The sequence below is a fragment of the Haplochromis burtoni genome, unplaced genomic scaffold (assembly GCF_018398535.1).
Source record: "Haplochromis burtoni strain Fernald_Lab_line unplaced genomic scaffold, NCSU_Asbu1 Contig_196, whole genome shotgun sequence".
Taxonomy (NCBI): Eukaryota; Metazoa; Chordata; class Actinopteri; order Cichliformes; family Cichlidae; genus Haplochromis; species Haplochromis burtoni.
This window is the reverse complement of record NW_024582557.1, coordinates 1,142,081-1,160,378: the sequence shown is the minus strand read 5'-3', so window position 1 is coordinate 1,160,378 and position 18,298 is coordinate 1,142,081. Positions and strand designations below refer to the sequence as shown.

The 18,298-nt window shown below is 39.7% G+C and overlaps 1 protein-coding gene across 9 annotated transcripts in view; it reads left to right on the top strand.

The window, feature by feature from the left end:
• The window catches only part of LOC102298248 (regulating synaptic membrane exocytosis protein 1), a 119,807-nt gene that overhangs the window by 20,478 nt on the left and 81,031 nt on the right, over window positions 1-18,298 (top strand). For all 9 annotated transcript variants that reach the window (XM_005935291.3, XM_005935290.3, XM_005935293.3 and 6 more), the window contains exons 3-4: window positions 11,823-12,033; window positions 15,376-15,387. In XM_005935291.3, coding sequence (XP_005935353.3) covers window positions 11,823-12,033; window positions 15,376-15,387 — 223 coding nt within the window. The remainder of the gene's footprint in view (window positions 1-11,822; window positions 12,034-15,375; window positions 15,388-18,298) is intronic.

The window sequence follows — 18,298 nt, the reverse complement described above, 5'->3', positions numbered from 1 at the left end:
TTCAAAAAGTGTTAGAAAGAAAAGTTGGAGCGGTTAATTTCTAAATGGCCATGAGGTGGTTTTCTCTGACACTGACTCATTGTTATTTGATTCATGTCTGCCTGCTTTTTTGAATATCGATCCCGGAACTGGAGGAGTGACTCATACGCTGCCGTAGAGGCCTGAGTCACTACAGGAAACGAGTTGAAGCTGGCACCCATTCCCAACCTGATGCCCTCCCAAACCCATCCCTCCTCCCCAACCCCCACGCTTTGTGAAAGCCCAGGACGAGTGAATGCGGTGCCAGCGTTTGGCTTAGAAGTGGTAATGACGCTCAAGGACTGTAGGACTCAGCTGTTTTATCAGCCTTATTTTTGGACACATCGACTGTCATGTCAAGGATGGGGTCTTTAACTTTTTTGGAGTTGTTTAAGTGTAACTTTAAGCTTTGAATGAGGTGCCAGGCTCTGAGAGAGACAAAGCCAGAACCATTTTTGGAAGCATTTTTGGGGAAATTGAAAGGCAGAGAGGACACACTGTAACAACTGTAGTTAAAATTTAAGAAAATCTTCATTAAAACTGCATCGTTGCTTAGTATGTTTTAACTTAGCCTGTACAGACTGGCATATTTCTGTGTAAAAGTTCAACAAAGCTGTGCAGCATTTCTGATTTCCCATTCTAAATTCTTATTTAAAAAAACATGAAACACATTAGTAATTAAAGTTCCTAAAACGGCTGGTTGCTTTAGATTCAACTGATATAAATCAAAAAGACAGTGTTGGTGAAGAATTGGTGCATTTGTTTGCTGGTAATAAGGTTATATGGGCAACTTCATCAGGTCCCAAAAAGCCTCTCGTTCACTCTCTGGCAATTAGCCTGAAGATTAATTGTTGTTTTTGCAGTGAACTCAAGAACCCTATGTGCAATTCTAGGAATAGAGTGACCACAATAAAACTTGCATAGTTATGTTTAAGTAACGTTTGTGCCACTAAAAAAGCTCTGATCCATCAAAGCGTGAACAAGGGCCCTGTAGGGGAGGCCTGTGGTGTCTGCCACTTGCCCCTGTCCACTGACACTGTTAGTGGATCCTTTAGATCAGGGGTGTCAAACTCCAGTCCTCGAGGGCTGGAGTTCAGAAACTTTTAAATGTGCCCCTGCTGTAACACACCTGAATAAAATTTAGTAGGTCATTAGCAAGAGATGAACGTGACAAGATGCTGAGGTGGCAACCCCTAACCTCACGCTTGTACGTTGTTGAAGCATATGTGGATCAAGGTTCTTTGGAGACCATAAGTTGAAGTGCTCTAGGATAAGATACCCAAGAACATTTCAAAAGCAATTAAAGGCATGGAATAACACGTTGTGTGCTCCCAGCTTGTAGTAAAGAGCACTTTGAGTGCTCTGAGTAGAAAAGTGCTATATACATACCAGTTCATTTACACTGTAGGGAATGTAGCTGCCATCAGTGAGTGCTGTTGCCATGGCATGTGGTTTTGTTTAGGTCCAGGAAGCAAGATTTTTGCACCATATCATTGCATTATAATAAGATTATTAATGTTAACTGTGTCACTCATCAGTAATATTAAAATTGTATTCTTCAAATGATTATATGTTTATGCTAAAACCATGAATTGCTTGACGTACAGCTCAAATTTTATAGTATTTAGTTATAGTTGGTGTGTTCTGCTAACATAGCTGGTATTCCCATTAGGGCACCTTTAATGAAGCTAGCCTTAGCACCATATTAAACATCAAGTACAAACAAACACATTGACTTTGGATGAAAGTCTGCAATCTTCAAAATTCTGACACCGAACTCAATTACATGATGGGCTATATTCTTACTGTAAGTCTTCTTCTTGTTTGCAGAGACACAGCTCAACTAATCCATGATGACAAGGCAGGGAAAGTAAAACGAAATACAAAACACAAGAGACAAGAGACTATCAAAATAAAACAGGAAATCCAAAACATGAGAATTCTTAAATCAGAGATTTAAACAACATGACAAAGGAAAAATGGAAGAGGAAGGATGAACTGAAATAAGAAATTGAATCTAAACTATAACCATTAACAAAACCTAGATAACTATACTAGAATTAAGATGACCTGAGATTATAAACATAAAGAAACCAACCAGGAACTCAAGATGTCCATCCATCCATCCATCCATTGGATTTCCTCCGGGTTCTTATCTGGTTTCATGTCACAGGGGCAGCAGTCTAAGCAGGGATAACCAGACCTCCCTCTTCTCAGCCACCTCCTTCAGCTCATTGGAGGTGTTTGGCGTGCCCCAAGCCAGCATTATATTAATATTTTAAAAAAATTGCAGCTGAAATAAAAGCATTGAGCACTGTGGGACATAATAAACTGTTAATATCTACAGGAGAATTTTAAATGTTAATTAAAAATTAAAATGGTGTTATAGCAAAACAGGTGGTTGAACTTCATACATTCATTTAACCCACTGTTTTTTCTAGATGCTAATTTGAAAATGCTGGTGGAGCCTACATCTGTTCGATTTGGCTGTGGCAGAAGTTGACATCCCCTCTCCATCATCAAAGCTTTCTTTGCCTTGTATTGTATTATGAAAAGTTATTAAAAACTTCTCATTTTGCTCTAAGTTCTCTAAATCATGGTCAGTAAGAGTAAACATATATCTTATGACAATGAAAGACAGAAGTTAATTTACTAGCTAATGGTAGTAAAAGGTGGAGAAACTGATCTCAGAGCAGTGATAACAGAGCCAGCAGTACCTTCATAGCACAGTGGTTTCTAGCAATTTCCCATGAAAGAATATAGATTTGTCCACATTGTGCATGTGCATATAACCAGAAGAAAGTTGCTGGCCTCATAGGTTGAGAAGCTCAGTCCATTGTTAGTGAGACACAAACATACCCATAAAACTGAGCCATGCTATGGATTTCAGTAGAATCAAATATCGACATATCGTTTCATTTTACGCTATCGTTTGTTTTGTGGTGTCGCAAAATAAACTGTTTACGGCAATATTTTTTCATCGTTTTGATGGTCACTGTAGTGGCTATATTAATTTCTTAAAGTTCTCTCTTTCTCTTATATTTAATATAACCACACTACAGACGGACAAGCGCCTGTTTTTATGCGTTGCCGTTAGCAACAATGACGGTAAAACTATTGCGTGTCCGCTTGTTTATTTTCCATATAAACCTTTCACAATAAAGGTCAAGATCCTGTTGAGACTTTTCAAAATAAACTGAATCACGTGAAAGAGCATGCACGCTGTAACACTAGGTGACAAACTCCAAACTGTACTTTATTTTGACTCATTCCCACATATACCATCCTGCCTCTGTAAATAGGCGACTACTAAATGTGTATTTATCCACAGAAGAAAATAGTCCCACACCACGTTGTGCTGCATCTCCATCTGCTCATGTTGGAGATGTGTTTTACAGGAAAGATAAAACTCAGCCACAGGCTAAAATGCACTGGAGGTTTTCTGTATTACTTTCAATGAATTATTCTGACATTTTGTCATTAGATATTATCCCTGCTGAGTCAACACACACACACAGGTACGACTTAGTCTCTCATGTTTGTCTGGTTCCGTGGATATGGACGCAAGAGTGTATTAAGGTGGCAAATCTGTCTGATACCAGGGGGCTTCTGCATCTTCTGTTCCGGAAGTTACCTGCATGTTATTATTATTTAACTCCTTGGGGCTGTACATACATATATATATATTCTCTCCCAGGAGGGCCAGGCTTTGGTTAGTGTTCGCTCTGTATAATAGAATTTTCATCTGTTTGGAAAAAGCCTTACATCATTTAAATATGAAACATTTCTGAAAATGTTCCTATTTAGCATTATGCTTTAAGAAAGAAAACACACACACACACACACACACACACACACGCACACACGCACACACACACACACACACACAAACACACACACAACACAACACACCTAGAAAGGTCACTGGCAGATGTTAAGAGGTTAAACAAAATAATGCAGGTTTGGGATTGTTCTTCTTTGGGTACAAGTGAAACAACCCAAAACAGGATTTTTCCATCTCAGTACCTGACTAAATGAGGAGTCCTTTTTTTGTAGTCTGTATCTGGTATGTGTATGCGATCCAAATCATTTCAGATTCTCACGGACAAAACTTTGGTTTCCCTTCATGCAAAGAGTCAGAGAGCAGAGCTTGTTAGTACTGCTCAGCTTAATTATGAGACACTTTATGTTAATGCTGTTTTCTGCTTTGAATCATGTATCCTTTGTTTAAAATATTTGAATATATGCACGCCCACCACACACACACACACACACACACACACACCACACACACACACACACACACACACACACACACACACACACACACACACGGTTTATTGTTTTAGTTGTTCAGCAGTGAGCTCCATCGAATGTTGTGATGGGAAAGTGAGGCAAGTTTGTTAGAAGCATGTGTGTGTTTGCAGAAGAAAGTGAAGAAATTATTCTCACTTTGCTTTAACCTTGTGTCTCACCACATTTGAATATGGATATTTTTCTTAATGAGCTTGCCATCCGTGTTTCTGTCGCTCTGTACGTTTCCCTCTGATCTTTTCGTTCACTGCCTCTCTTTCCCTCCCTTCACTCTCTGTCCTCTCACTCTCTTGCTCTCATTAAATCTACTACCATCCATGTCTGCATTTTCCAGGGCTGTTATTTGACGGAGATGGGTTTTTTTCTCACCTGTGACAGAGGATTTAATAACTTGATTTTTCAGATTTGTAGCAAAAACACACAGAAACAAGAGCACATTACTGTTCCTGCTGCCTAGTTTCTGTTGATATTAGATGAGACATCAACCGTGTTATGTGTATTGACCTTGCATAGTTTGACCACCAGAGGGCAGTCTACAGTTTTTACATAACACGTGACAGCTAGCTAATCTGAGTAGAGTCTGGCTTTGTGCTCATGGTGACTGTGGATGAATTTGGATGAATTAAATGAATTAAAATATTTTCCTTTTCACACTTGCGCAAAATTCTTCTAGTGGCTGTTTGGGGACTTTGGGGGAACTTTGAGAACCCTTGCTCTATGGGCTTACACAAGCTGGGATGTCATGTGATCAAAATCCTTTGACCCATAACTGTAAATCATGGATAAAAAAAACAAAAAAAACATTTCAGGTTGGCTGTGGCCTTTGTGTATATACTGTATGTTCCTACTCCACGTGTTTTCTCGATGTTCTCCAGGTGATCTTGTCGTCCCTTCCTGCTCCATCCCCCCTGTGATCCTCTTCAGCAGCCATTCCCAAAGCCAAGAGTCCCGCGGCCACCTAAAAAAACAGAAAATCCCATTGGGCCCAGCCAATCTGAAATCTTCACTTTACTCAAAGTATAAGAGAAAGTGATGAATTTTCTTGAAAATTTTATTTAAGAAATGCAAACAACACAGGCTGTTAACTATAAATTGCTGCTCTGTTGCTACCACCTACCACTGGCACACAAACTTTAATACAAGAGCAGTAGATTTAGGTCAGAGTAATGAGTAACATCAGAAACTAACCACCTCCTATCACCAGTTTTCATCTATTTTTTATACAAATGCATTTATATAAATATGTAACCTTACATACTTAATTTCAAAGTTACTGTAGCCCACCAACAGTTCCTTCACGGCCCACCAGGGGGCATCGACCCACACTTTGGAAATGACTACTTTCAGAATAGAAGGCAAATAGCAGCATGGATGTAGGCTTGGATTTAGCATTTGGGATGAAAAAAACAATTTAAATACTGTTTTATACATTCTGCTGAAGTTTTATGCACCAGTTTAGACCCAACCTGTTTTTCTCTCAAGGAAAACACAATGTTTGGTGCAGCTGACAATTCAACATGACACAGTGAGGCTCTCTGTATCTCTGTCTTTACAATAACTACTCTTATCCTTTCTAAATCAATTCTAGCTGGATGTGTAGCTGTGGATCTGAGAGTGGGGGTGTGACCTCGGATTTTTTCACATATTTGGTAACTGAACGGAAAAAAAAATCACATTTTGTAAATATATCCAACCGTACGACTGGCCCCAAATGGGTGAGTTCACAGTGGCTACTTGCATCTTTTAAATACAGCCTGTGAGATTGAAATAATAGAAAAATAACAGACAAAGGTAAAATGTGTCAAAATGTGTGGAAAGGTAGAAGTTAAATGTTTGGGGGCAAAAATGAAAGAACTCACTGAACCCCAGCAAAGAATGATCTTGAGGATGGAGGAAAATGAGATGTAATAAGGATGAGCAAATGCCCCGATCACCTTCTGTGCATTTAATACTCGGAATACTTACTTCCAGCCAACATGGATTTATTAGACCTAATACCAATAGAAGCTATTTTGGACTGCAGCCATGTGTCATCAACAGTAACACCTCTGAAATAACAAATAAGATGCTGATTATCGTCACAAAAAGCTAAACGTAAATCCCTCTTGAGCTGAATCTGAACAGCAACATCTTATTCAGTTCGGGTTGAAGGCTTCCCCACGAACAACTGGTGTCATATTGATCAGATCGACAATACGCATAACCAACCACGCAGGCTCCATAAATCAAGTCCGTACTGGATACTGGTCTAAATCTATTAGCAGCTGACAGGAGCCGTGGGTTAGGACGGGCTCAGTGAGAGCCACGGATCAGGAAGTAAATCCTGCAGCGCTGCAGCAGCAGGTGACCTCTCTGTGCCCTTTGGCTGTTACTCCCAGGAAGTGTGTGTGTGTGTGTGGGCAGGTGCTAACATTTACAGAGGTAAAGCTTGTATTTCACCTACTGGGCCCTGACATCTCTGAAGGCTGTATTTAGAGGCAACGGTTTGTCTTGTTGCACCCAAAGGAGCAATGGCCAAATCTCAAGCAAACAACTAGTTGGTGGACTTTGATTACTCGGGCCTCAGCTGCTAGAACTTGTAGTTTTTTTTACCGCCTGAGCCGATGGGGGAGCATCCTGCACCGCTGAGCCCCGGTCTGTAAGTAGTGCTGCAGAAAATCGTGTTCTGTTGCGTTTAGCAGCTACAGTCGATGTTGTTCCTAAAGCATCTGAGGTAACGTTGCTCCAGGACCACCGCTGGGATGGAGAAGTTATGTTGTGACTGTTCACATGGGAACAGTCACACAGTACCAGTATCTTGTCTTCTGTTATCTGCTGACACAGATATCAGATGGGAGCAGGCCTGTCTGACAGACAGTGCTGTAACAGGGTTGGTGCTGTTATACGTAACCAGAACTGCCCAAAGTGTGATGGAGAGATAAGAATACATTTAAACTGAGAGCAATAAATCTAAAAATAATAACGGAGCATTAATATCTGGAGTGTCCTGTGTGTGATCCATTCCTCCACCACAACCTCATCTCTGTATGCACTTTTGCTACCAGGCTGCCACAAAGGCATGGATTTCTGTTCGATGATTGTGATAAGGAGCAGTTTGTCTTTATGACAGTGCGATTAAACAGTTGGTGTTTCTTATATACTCCACTTCCCTGCTTCTCTTTTGTCCCTCTGCTCCATTCTTTCACTTTTTCACTTTTCACTTTTCATCTTTTCATTTCCTCTTCCATCTTCCTCTGCTTTGCCTCTTCTTCTTCTTCTTTCACTTTCTCCTCTTCGCATTTCTTTTCCCCACTTCTGTTCTTCAGTCTCTCTTAGTTCTCCTCCCCCCACCATTCCACCTTGTTTCCTTTCCTCATTTCCCCTCCTTTTCTCCTGTCTTTTTAATCCTCATGTCCCCTTTTCCTTCTTTTGATTTCTTCATAGATCCTCTCTGTCTCTGTGACTTGTTGGTTTGTTTTCCTCTCCTCCCCTTTTTTCTTTTCTTGCCACCTCTTCTTTCGTTTCATCCTCATCTCTCCTCCTCTCGCTTTCCGCCCTCACTTCACCTCTTTGTTTTTCCCTTTCTTTCTCCCTACTGTATGTCCTCTCCTGTCGTCTTTCTTCTCATCCATCCTCCTTCCTTTCTTCTAATTTTACTACAACTTAATTTTTTGGGTCTTTTCTCCTTTTTCCCAGTTATTCCCCTTTTCTTCTATTCTTCTAATTATCTACTTTCTCTTCCTGTAAGGTCTCTTCCCACCTCTTCTTTGACGACTTGCTCCTTTCCTCTTTGTTTTCCCTCTCTAACATATCATAAATATTAATGTCACATCATCCCTAAGCTCACTGCCGTATTATGTCATTACTAGCAAAAAGCTGCTCTATGAGCACTTTTTTGCCAGGCCTGTGGCATTTAAGGGACACAGCACATGCACTGATTTCTTTGGTCAATAATTTAAGATTCCAGTTGTAAAACCTTAAATTGTACCCTACTCAGTTCACATCTAAATTTATCTGCAGGCTGATCATTAAACCACAGATTGTTGCATTTATAGTATTTTTTTTATATTTTAAATAAATATCTCTGTATAAATCTCTATATCTCTATTTTGTTTTCATGTCATTTAGCAGTACTTGTCACAGGGTTCACTCAGTCCTGATGGTCATCAAAAAATGTCTTGAGCTTTACCTCAATGAACTGTTAAGCTGCTCTATATGTCCGTCATATTAAAGGACTTTATGTCTCATTCTTCATTCCATATTTAGCAGTGAGTTGAAAGAAATTCCCTCTCAGATACACATGTATGTGAGACTTCAGTATGGTTTGTCCACCCGTCGCTTGACAAATTCAGTATCATGAGACCAAGACGAGGAAATGCTCAACCTGCTTCCTGTGGTGAAACAGTGAATGGACTAACAGTCAACGTGCTTTCACCTGCAGGTCATCACATACTGACGTTTGGTCAGGAGCACATGTGCGGATTCACATTATGACCCGCTGGATGTTTTCTTCTGAAACATGCAGGGCAGGCAGAATTTTATAGGAGTTCTTTAATGTCTAAAATGGAAGGCGTTAAGTTTTTGGCAAAAGATGGTGTTGTCATGATGAGTCTAACCATGATCGCCAAAGAAACCTTCTGCAGATAGACAACATGTGCCATATTTGAACCTAAACTTTTTCATTTTAGTTTTTTTTATTTAATGTCGAGTCAAAACAGAAAAAACTGGTCCCAGTCTGCCTTGAGGTGACTGTTGTTGTGATTTGGCGCTATATAAATAAAATTGAATTGAATTGAATAGATAGCACTGAAACACCTGCCTTCTGCCTGCCTCCCAACGTGCACTTTTTAAAGGTTTTTGTTCATAAACACATTGGTACAGGGGGGTATTGTGTGTTAAAAGATGACGAGAAGGGGCTCTGGACCATGGTTGTCCTACTTTTGTCTCCTTGTCTGTAAGTTTGCATTTGTTGCTGTTTTTTATATCGCGTGCTCTTCCAGGCTTTTAAAATTAAATCACAGTGTCTTTATATTATGATTGAAGTCATTTCACTCAATGTAGTTTTTAATTATGTGTAATTTGGCTGGTCTTCTTCAGCTCTAATAAATGCCTGTAGCCTAGTACATCCCATATGGAAAAGATGTAAATAAGTCTTATAAAGTTTGTATCTGTCTTGTGTGAAACTTGTATGAAAAGCATACAAGAGTGAAAACAGATATAAGATCCCTAGAAAAATTATATAAATGAAACTTGTATGTTTTGGATACTTACTAAAACAATATATGAAAGTGGCCACTTTCATGAGTAAATCATATAAGCCTTCACTATATGAAGTAGGCCATCTTATGCAAGCCTTTTATAAGTTTTTACTAAGTTTGTCTTTATCCTGTCTTCCTTCTCTCACCCCAACCGGTCGCAGCAGATGGCCGCCCCTCCCTGAGCCTGGTTCTGCCGGAGGTTTCTTCCTGTTAAAAGGGAGTTTTTCCTTCCCACTGTCGCCAAAGTGCTGCTCATAGGGGGTCATATAATTGTTGGGTTTTTCTCTGTATCTATGAAGCGCCTTGAGGTGACTTATGTTGTGATTTGGCGCTATATAAATAAAATTGAATTGAATAAGTTTTTACTATTTCTTTTCCATATGGGAATGCCGAGTAGTGTTTGGAAGTGAAACATAAAGAAGTATATCCTCTGTCCTCACCTTATTCATCAGCTCTTCTCCTCTTTGGTCTGTTTCCCCTCTATTTGCTCTCTCCTCAATCTCCACAGTGTGAAATCCAATTAATCAGCATACTGTAATGCCTTTGATAAAACCAATACTCTTCCCCTCTCTTTCTCATATCGATTTGAAGAGTTTCTTGTGTTGGCAAAGCAGCCTGAAACAAAAGCACACACACAAAAAAAGTTGACTGCACCAAAACACAGAGAGTGTGGAGAGTGGCTGATATCGACTGAACTTAATGCAACAACTGTCTCCTTCATACTGTGGTTTCAGTTCATTTCTCCTCCCCTTTATTTATTATTTATCCAATAAAACAATCATTCTTTTGTAATTTCTTATTGTATCTTTCTGTCCTTTAACTTTTTGTGTTTGCAGTGATCCACAGTGTGTGGAATTACTGTGGAAGGCTTAAACCTAGTGGATCAAAGCAGTAGTATTCTGTGGATTTATGATTTTTCCATAACATTTTTTTTTTTTTTTTACAGATGCAGCAGGATCTTTATTTCATTCTGTTTTTTTGCCACATTAAACATTACAGCGATCAGACATAACATTATGACCACTGACATGGGAAGTGAATAACACTGATTATGTCTTCATCATGCCACCTGTTAGTGGGTGGGATATATCAGGGATCAAGTGAGTATTTTATCCTCAAAGTTGATGTTAGAAGCAGGGAAAATGGGAAAGTGTGAGGATTTGAGTGAGTTTAACAAGGTTCAACCTGTGATGGCCAGATGACTGGGCCAGCTTTGGGCATCTCCAAATCTCCAGCTCTTGTGGGATGTTCCCAGTCTGCAGTGGTCAGAACAGGGGTGAACCATTAACAGGGTCATGAAAGCCAAGGCTCACTGATGCACATGGGGAGTGAAGGCTGGCCCGTGAGGTCCGCTCCAACAGACGAGCTACTGTAGCTCAAATTATAGAAAAAGTTACGGCTGGTTCTGGTAGAAAGGTGTCAGAATACACAGAACATCACAGTTTGTTGTGCATGGGGCAGCAGAGTTGCAGACCAGTCAGGGTGCCCATGCTGACCCCTGTCCAACAGCAATAACAATGTGCACATGAGACCTGGACAACAGAGCAATGGAAGAAAGTGATCAATCATTTTTTTTTTTCACATGGATGGCTGGGTGCATTTGTGTCCCTGACCTGGGGAACACCTGGCAGCAGGATGCACTTCTGCATGAGGACTAAACCAGCAGAGGCAGTGTTATACTTTGAGTATTAGCCAGTTAGATTAACCAGCCTCAAGTGGTTGTTAGAGAAGCTACAGTTTAAGGCAGTGGTGTTGCTGCAAAGCAGTTCTTTTTTACTTAGGTTTACAAAACAAATCTTCTTGGTTAAGTTTATGAAAAGCTAACGGTTTAGATTAAAATATGCACGCTGGACTCTTTCTTGGTTTTTAATGTGGGTACTTTACCTTTTTTTATTTAGGAAATTGTAGCATTGGTGACACATAAATCCACAGCTCAAACCATTGCTGTGTTTAGCATTACAGAGACGCGCATTGTTGCTGAGGATGGTGAAATAGAAAGTAAAACATGTCCTCACAAACTAAAACGGTAAAGAGCTCGATTACGACACAGTAAGGAGTAAAATACGCTTGGACTGAAGTGAAAAAAACACCAGTGAAATTCAAGAGAGCTTGGGTGACATTTGACACATCCTTTCCTTCAAGTGTATTAGCACATTTCGTTTTTGAAATGTATCCTGAGATGGTAACTTATAACGTGGCCTCCTTTCAAAAATGCAGAAGTCTTCATGCTTCTGTTTGATTTTATTTTTGCAGAGGTATCCAGCAGCAGTTATCCAGCTACAGAGAGACTGTGATCCGACAGGCCACGGCAGCGGCAGGCTCGGCCGTTCACCGGGACGACGCGCCGACCTGTGGCATCTGCCACAAGACCAAGTTCGCAGATGGCTGTGGGAACCCGTGCTCGTACTGCCAGACCAAGTTCTGCGCTCGCTGTGGGGGGCGTGTGTCCCTGCGATCCAACACGGTGAGGGAAGGCTACACTTTCTCAGCACAAAAACACATATTTTTATCCTTGTGAAGTAGCACACAGCAATATAGCAAATATTAAACCTGCCCTCACAAAAGTGTGATGCAGTATCCTCCACACGTTTCAGTGTGAAGGGCAAAAAGAATAGAGGACAAAAGATAATACTTTGATCGTTATTAAAGGTTGAATTGAAACTCATTCTCCTAAACAGCACTATGCATCAGTTCCCGGACAGAGCTGCAGCTGCTTGGAAGAAATACAGCACTGTCACATTTGAAGAGTTTGGATATTAAAAAGTATCACAAGTATAATATCGAGTGATGTACATGCTCTTTAATTAATATATCTTCAATATGCATTCTTTTCTGTATTGTAAAAAAGAACATGATCACAATCCTACAACCCAAACTGCTTTATACGTTAGTAAAATGAACAGTATACAGATACAATAATACAGAATTAAATAGGTTAATGTAAAAAACACAGTAATGTATATATAAACACAGAAGTATTTTCCTTTTTTTAAAATTTGTGTGTACACTATACTGAACTAAGAGATATGCAGAGTTTTATTCCTAGGCGTCCACTGACCCACTTTCGAGCCTTTTTTCAGACATGGCAACGTTAGAACAGGAATATTTCAAAGATAAAAGCCTGACATTTTCACTGATCTTTCTCAACATCAAAATGAACCACAATCTGTCATTTGGGGCAGATTCCCCAAAAGTATTGGCTACTAATAATATGAAAAAATAAAACTCCAGCAGTCCTGCAAAATCCCATATTTGAGCACACCTTAATACGAATATTGAAAAAGACAGTCAGTGACCATTTCTGATTGGCATATAGTTTAATGTAAAATAAAGCATGCGCAATACTTTTTAACATAAACTTCTTAGTTGCAAAAATGACTCCAGCATGAATCGACTTGTTGTATTTGCTGGATTGAGCAAGTACGACAAGTTGTGCCACTAAAGCAAAAATCAGCATGCCGTCTTGTTCAGCAGGAACAAAATACCGGAGATTCCAGATGGCGCTCTAATCACAAGTCAGAAAAGAAGTTATTTAAATATGTGCATACATTTCATTAAAGACCTGGGTCACTAAAATCTCAAATCATCACATTTTTACAATAGTTTCTGCTCAGCCATCTCTGATTTGCAATAAAAATGAACGACCCAAAGTTTGGACATGTATAATGATTGCTAGGAAATTTGAGACGGTTGAGCAGCAGGAATGTTTGATTTTAGATGGACTGATGCTGTTTGTGCCCAACCTACGCATGTTCGCTTTCCTGCTGAGTTTATGCTGTTATCCTCAAGATTCAAGTCTTATTTGATGCAATATGTTTTTTTTTCTAAATTATGGTAACGTTGTAAACACGAATAAGTAATTGAAATTAAATCTACACTCAGTATACTTCCTACAAGCAGCTGGTGATAAAAGCACGCACTGAACATCACATCAGGCCTCAGGTGTTGGAACTCAGATGGAGCTGATGAGCCGTGGGTTGTACTGTATGTGCTCTCGAAATGTACTGTATCTGAGCTCTGTGTGTGTTACCATGTGTGTGTGTGTGTGTGTGAGAGACCTGGTAAAGGTTAATTGGGCATTAGACTGAGCAGTGGATGGGAGAGGGGGGTGTCTCTCACTCTGTCTCGCTCTGCCAGGGGTCCGGAGGTGCCCTATACACACACAGTGGGGTGTATGTGCGTGTGTGGTGATGCTGGGAGGCAAGTCTTCCTCTGAAATAAGTGACATCCCGTCTTACCCCCCAATCCCCACATCCCCTCCCCTGAATTGTCGCTGTGGCATTTAATGACCTCACACACGCAAACACACAAATGCTCAAAAGTACATCCTAATTAGTTAGTGGCTAACGTGGGGAGAGTTCAGCAGGGGGGGGGGGCGGCGTTACATTTAGTGGAAACTTTTTGAAAGGTACATTGACAGGTACGCACACATACACACAAGCAGACTCACAACACTGTTTATTAATGTTTGTTTGACTTTCTGTTTAATTATACTTTGTTAACTTTGCTCAGTGTGAACAGAAAACATGCGTTACGACTCAGGGAAGACATGAAATTACTCAAGAATACCGGCTTGATTTTTACCACCACTGGACATTTACTCAAATAACTAAAGGAATACAATCATTTATACAGAAGCAAATCTTTTTCAGTTTCCTTAACGAGACAGTCAAACAGAAAAATTAGTAATATTCAGTTGTTCAGTGCCCATTAAGATACAAATCTGTGTCTTTCTAAATCTACATCTTTTGGAGACACAGAATTGATGATTATTTTTCATTCAAAGTGCCAAAACTTTGGAGAACAATTAAAAAATACACATTTTGACAGCACACAGCTCAAGTTCACCAAAGATAGTCATCACCGAAACCCAGGACAGGGTTTTAAAATAAAGTTCTGCTTTAACTGTTATAGTTTCTGTTGCAGAATCGGAGCCTTGTGTCTTTTATCATGTCTCTTTCTCTAGAGCCAGATTCATTAGCGGATTAGCTTAGGTTTGTTTAAAGGTTGTAGATTGATAACACTTAGCCTAACGCTAATTTAAGTATATGCCTACCTCTAAAACTCAATATTAAACTAAGTGTTGGTTTAATCTGTACACAAACAGCACAGTTTTGATTTTAGATGGAGTCAGCTGTGACCAGAGATTGCTACTACTTGTTGCTAATGTTTATGGACAGTCTGTAGTCTGTTAATCACTTGGGTTGCCTCAGTGGCTTAAAGATTCATTTTAGGTTGAGAAGAAGCTGTTACATTACTATATTGTTATTGTTACTATCTAGTGAACTCGAAATGAGCTGGTAGGTAGGCCTTTGGACAGAGTAAAGAGCTTTCCTATGGCAAGCTAAGCTGTCTGCTTTAGCTCTATATGCTTTTAAACAATGAAATAGATTATGTTCATATTTGTGAACTGAGGATAGAGCGGATAGATGTTTGTATTCTTCTTTCAGCTTGAAGTTGGTTTATAGTTTTGCTTTAACCTCATTTTCATAAATCAGAAACATTCCGTTTTAATTTAGGGAGGCTATAACCATGCACGAATCTTGTCATGTGCTGTTGTAGGCCAGCAACTGTTAGGTATTTGTGTTTGTGGTGGATGTAAATGAGGAATTTTAAAGGGCAATGCATTTTCATTCATCTTCAGTGATGGGAATATTATTGGAAACTGAAATATCTGCGTATGACAGTGTTTGTGACTTGCAGGCTTGCACAGTAGGATCATTACCATGCTTTCAGATACCATTTTTTTGTTCACATTCTTTCTGTCTTTCTTTTCATTATACATGGATGGCTGACTGGGCTGCAGGAGGACAAAGTGGTGAGTGATGCATCTTTTCTTCTCTCTTTTCTGGAGCACATAACTCTGACCAAAACCTTTAAGAAAATACATGTACATAAAACAGACCCTGTCTTCTGTCTTCACGCGTCTATTAGTTCTATTGTGAAAATATTACCTTATAAATACAGCACAATTACAATTTAATTTATGGCATGATAACGAGACTAAAACAAAACACTCATCTGCTTTGATGATATTCTTGCAGTCAGATGCATGCTGCCACCTCAGAGGTAGATGATGCACACAGACCAATACACTGTATGGACAACTTTAGATTTGCAAATGAAAACATGTGGGAGGAAGTGGCAGCAGTCCTAGGCAAACATAGGGAGATTACAAGGCCCAGAAAAGAAACATACTCATCATCTTGACATTTAAGATGTGTAATATTGTCAGTGTGGGACAGAGCTTAGTTATTATACATCCTTTTAGAAAGGGATTTAGTAGTTAACTGGAAGCATGTTCACAAGTAGTTAACAAAATCCTAATTCTTGCAAGAAATGAATATTGTGTTTACGTATTAATAGCTGGTGTGTCTGTTGTTGTTTACCTGCCCTTGGTCATCTCTCATTTGTTGATTGTGACATGTTTGCTTTGTAGCTAGCTTATGGTGTCTTTTTAAAGCAGGATTTGTCTTTTTTGGGAACACCTGTCAACATATTCAGCATATATTCACTAGCTATCTAGCTATAGTACTGATTTACAATAATTTCAGAGACTGCGTCTTCAAAAAGCAAAAACTGTATCTGATTTATGTTTGTCTGTTAACCCTTTGGTGTTGTCTCCTAAGCTGTCGGGCAACCACGTTTCTAAATCTAGCTTTAATTGCCCAGTTTTTGCAAATGTTGAACTGTTGGACACTAAAACTGACCCAAAGAACCCACAACTAACTTTTGTACATGCTGAAATGGGGCAAGCATATCAAAACTTGCAGCCTAGCTTAATTAACACCTTACTGGCTGTCATATGTGGCTTGTATGTTGGGATTACTTACCCACGAGTGTTTCGGTGCATTGGTCCCTACTGTAAACTTCGTCATTGTCATTAAGCCTGGTTGTTCAACATGATACTGCATGACAGGTGTACCTGGCAGAGATGCCTTTAACATCTTCCCCTACTTGTGTAGTTGTGTGTGGGTTTAGAATTTTTCTTGGCCTTGGCTGACTGTCCTTAGGGCAGCTGCCAAACCAGCACTTTGATCTTTATTGGCTGGGCTGGATTGCCACGAGTGTCCAAGAGTGCTTTGGTGTGCTGTACATAGTGGTCCCACTCCCTGCTAAAGCTTGGTACGCGAGGCACTGGCTCTAAAGAGGAAAGTTTTGGCTGAATGGAGGCCTTATGTAGCCGGATACTAGACCAGGTTTGAATTACTCTTGACATGGATTCATTTAATTACTTTAATTTTTGCTGGCACAGTGAACCAAAAGTTACTCCCTGCTTTGTCCACTCCACTCAAATATAACACTCAAAGTTAAATTGAAGCACTGGCAAGTATAATTCTTGCTGTGAGTGATATAATGATATGTATTATGTAGTATACTATAAATGTTTTTAATAGTGTTTCTAAACAGGGTCATGTTTGGTCTATGAAGTCGCACACACTTGAATTTATTTCAGTTCACAGAAAACAATGACTGTTTAGCAATTCAAGATAATGACAAAAAATCTGAAAAAACTAGAAGAGAGCAAAGGTGACAATTGGCAGTGCATATTATTATATAATGCATTTTGTACCGTTGTCATTGTTATTATTAATCTTTCATGCCATGGATGTAATACAGTTTTATATGAAATGCCCCCCCAGCAGGAGTGACAGGCTCGTGAGGGCTCATGACGGCCGCTCTCAGGGGCAGAAGCAGTATTAGTTGTTGGCAAATCACATGATGAAGTGCTAGTTGTTGTCATGATGGTTTCCTGAAGATGTAGGTGGCAGAATGTTTCCTTGTCCTTACCCTTGTGGAATTTTGGTCAAACAGAAAATTGTTCATTCGATACCTTGGCTGATTGGGACCCACACCCATTTTCGCACCTTGGCTCGTGTGATTAGGCAGAGGATCAATAGGGGGTACATGACCCTCTTGGGGGACACTCCCATAGGGCTTAAAAATCTGGGACTCTCCACCATTTGACCTTAGAACTCAAGAAGCTGAAGAAGCTTCTCAGGTGAGAGGTGAAATGTCTTCAAGAAACTTAAAGAAGTCCAGACACTTTTCTTTCCAAGCTCCTTAGACTACAATGATCTGGATGACTGATGACCTTCCCAGTCCATCAGTTTAGTCAATCAGAACTACGCTATAGGGTGTAGTTTAGAATGAACTAGATCTTTCATGTTAGTTGAATTTTGCAGTTTCTTTGGACCAGGATGTGTCCTCACAATGACCTCACAAACCCAGTGCAGTTCGTGGGAACACAAAGACCTCAATTACAGTTTAAGTGTCTGTGATTCCACGCATAAACCTTGTCTTCACACGGTGAGCATGAGGATCCATTTGGACATCTGCATGCTTGCCAATTTTTTGTGATTGTGCAAACTGAGCTGTAGAGATTTTACAATGCACCAACTGCGCATGCACCCCAGGCAGTGGACAAGTCAACAAGTATAACAGGCATGAATCCAAGTCTGTCATCTTAGATTTTAACTGGCATACATTTAAAAAGTTTTAATGTGTTTTTTTTAACTACTTTCTCACTTTTTTAGTTTCTATAATTTATTTTTTTCACCATTATTTGGTATTCAGGTCTAGTAACAGGGTTTTTGTTAGTAAACACAACTCATTGTATTTCTGCATAGATTTTATCAGTCTTTCTAAAACAGTTTGACATTTTTCCATTGTTTAACTACAGCATTTCAAATTCAAATTCAAATTTTATTTGTCACGTACACAGTCAT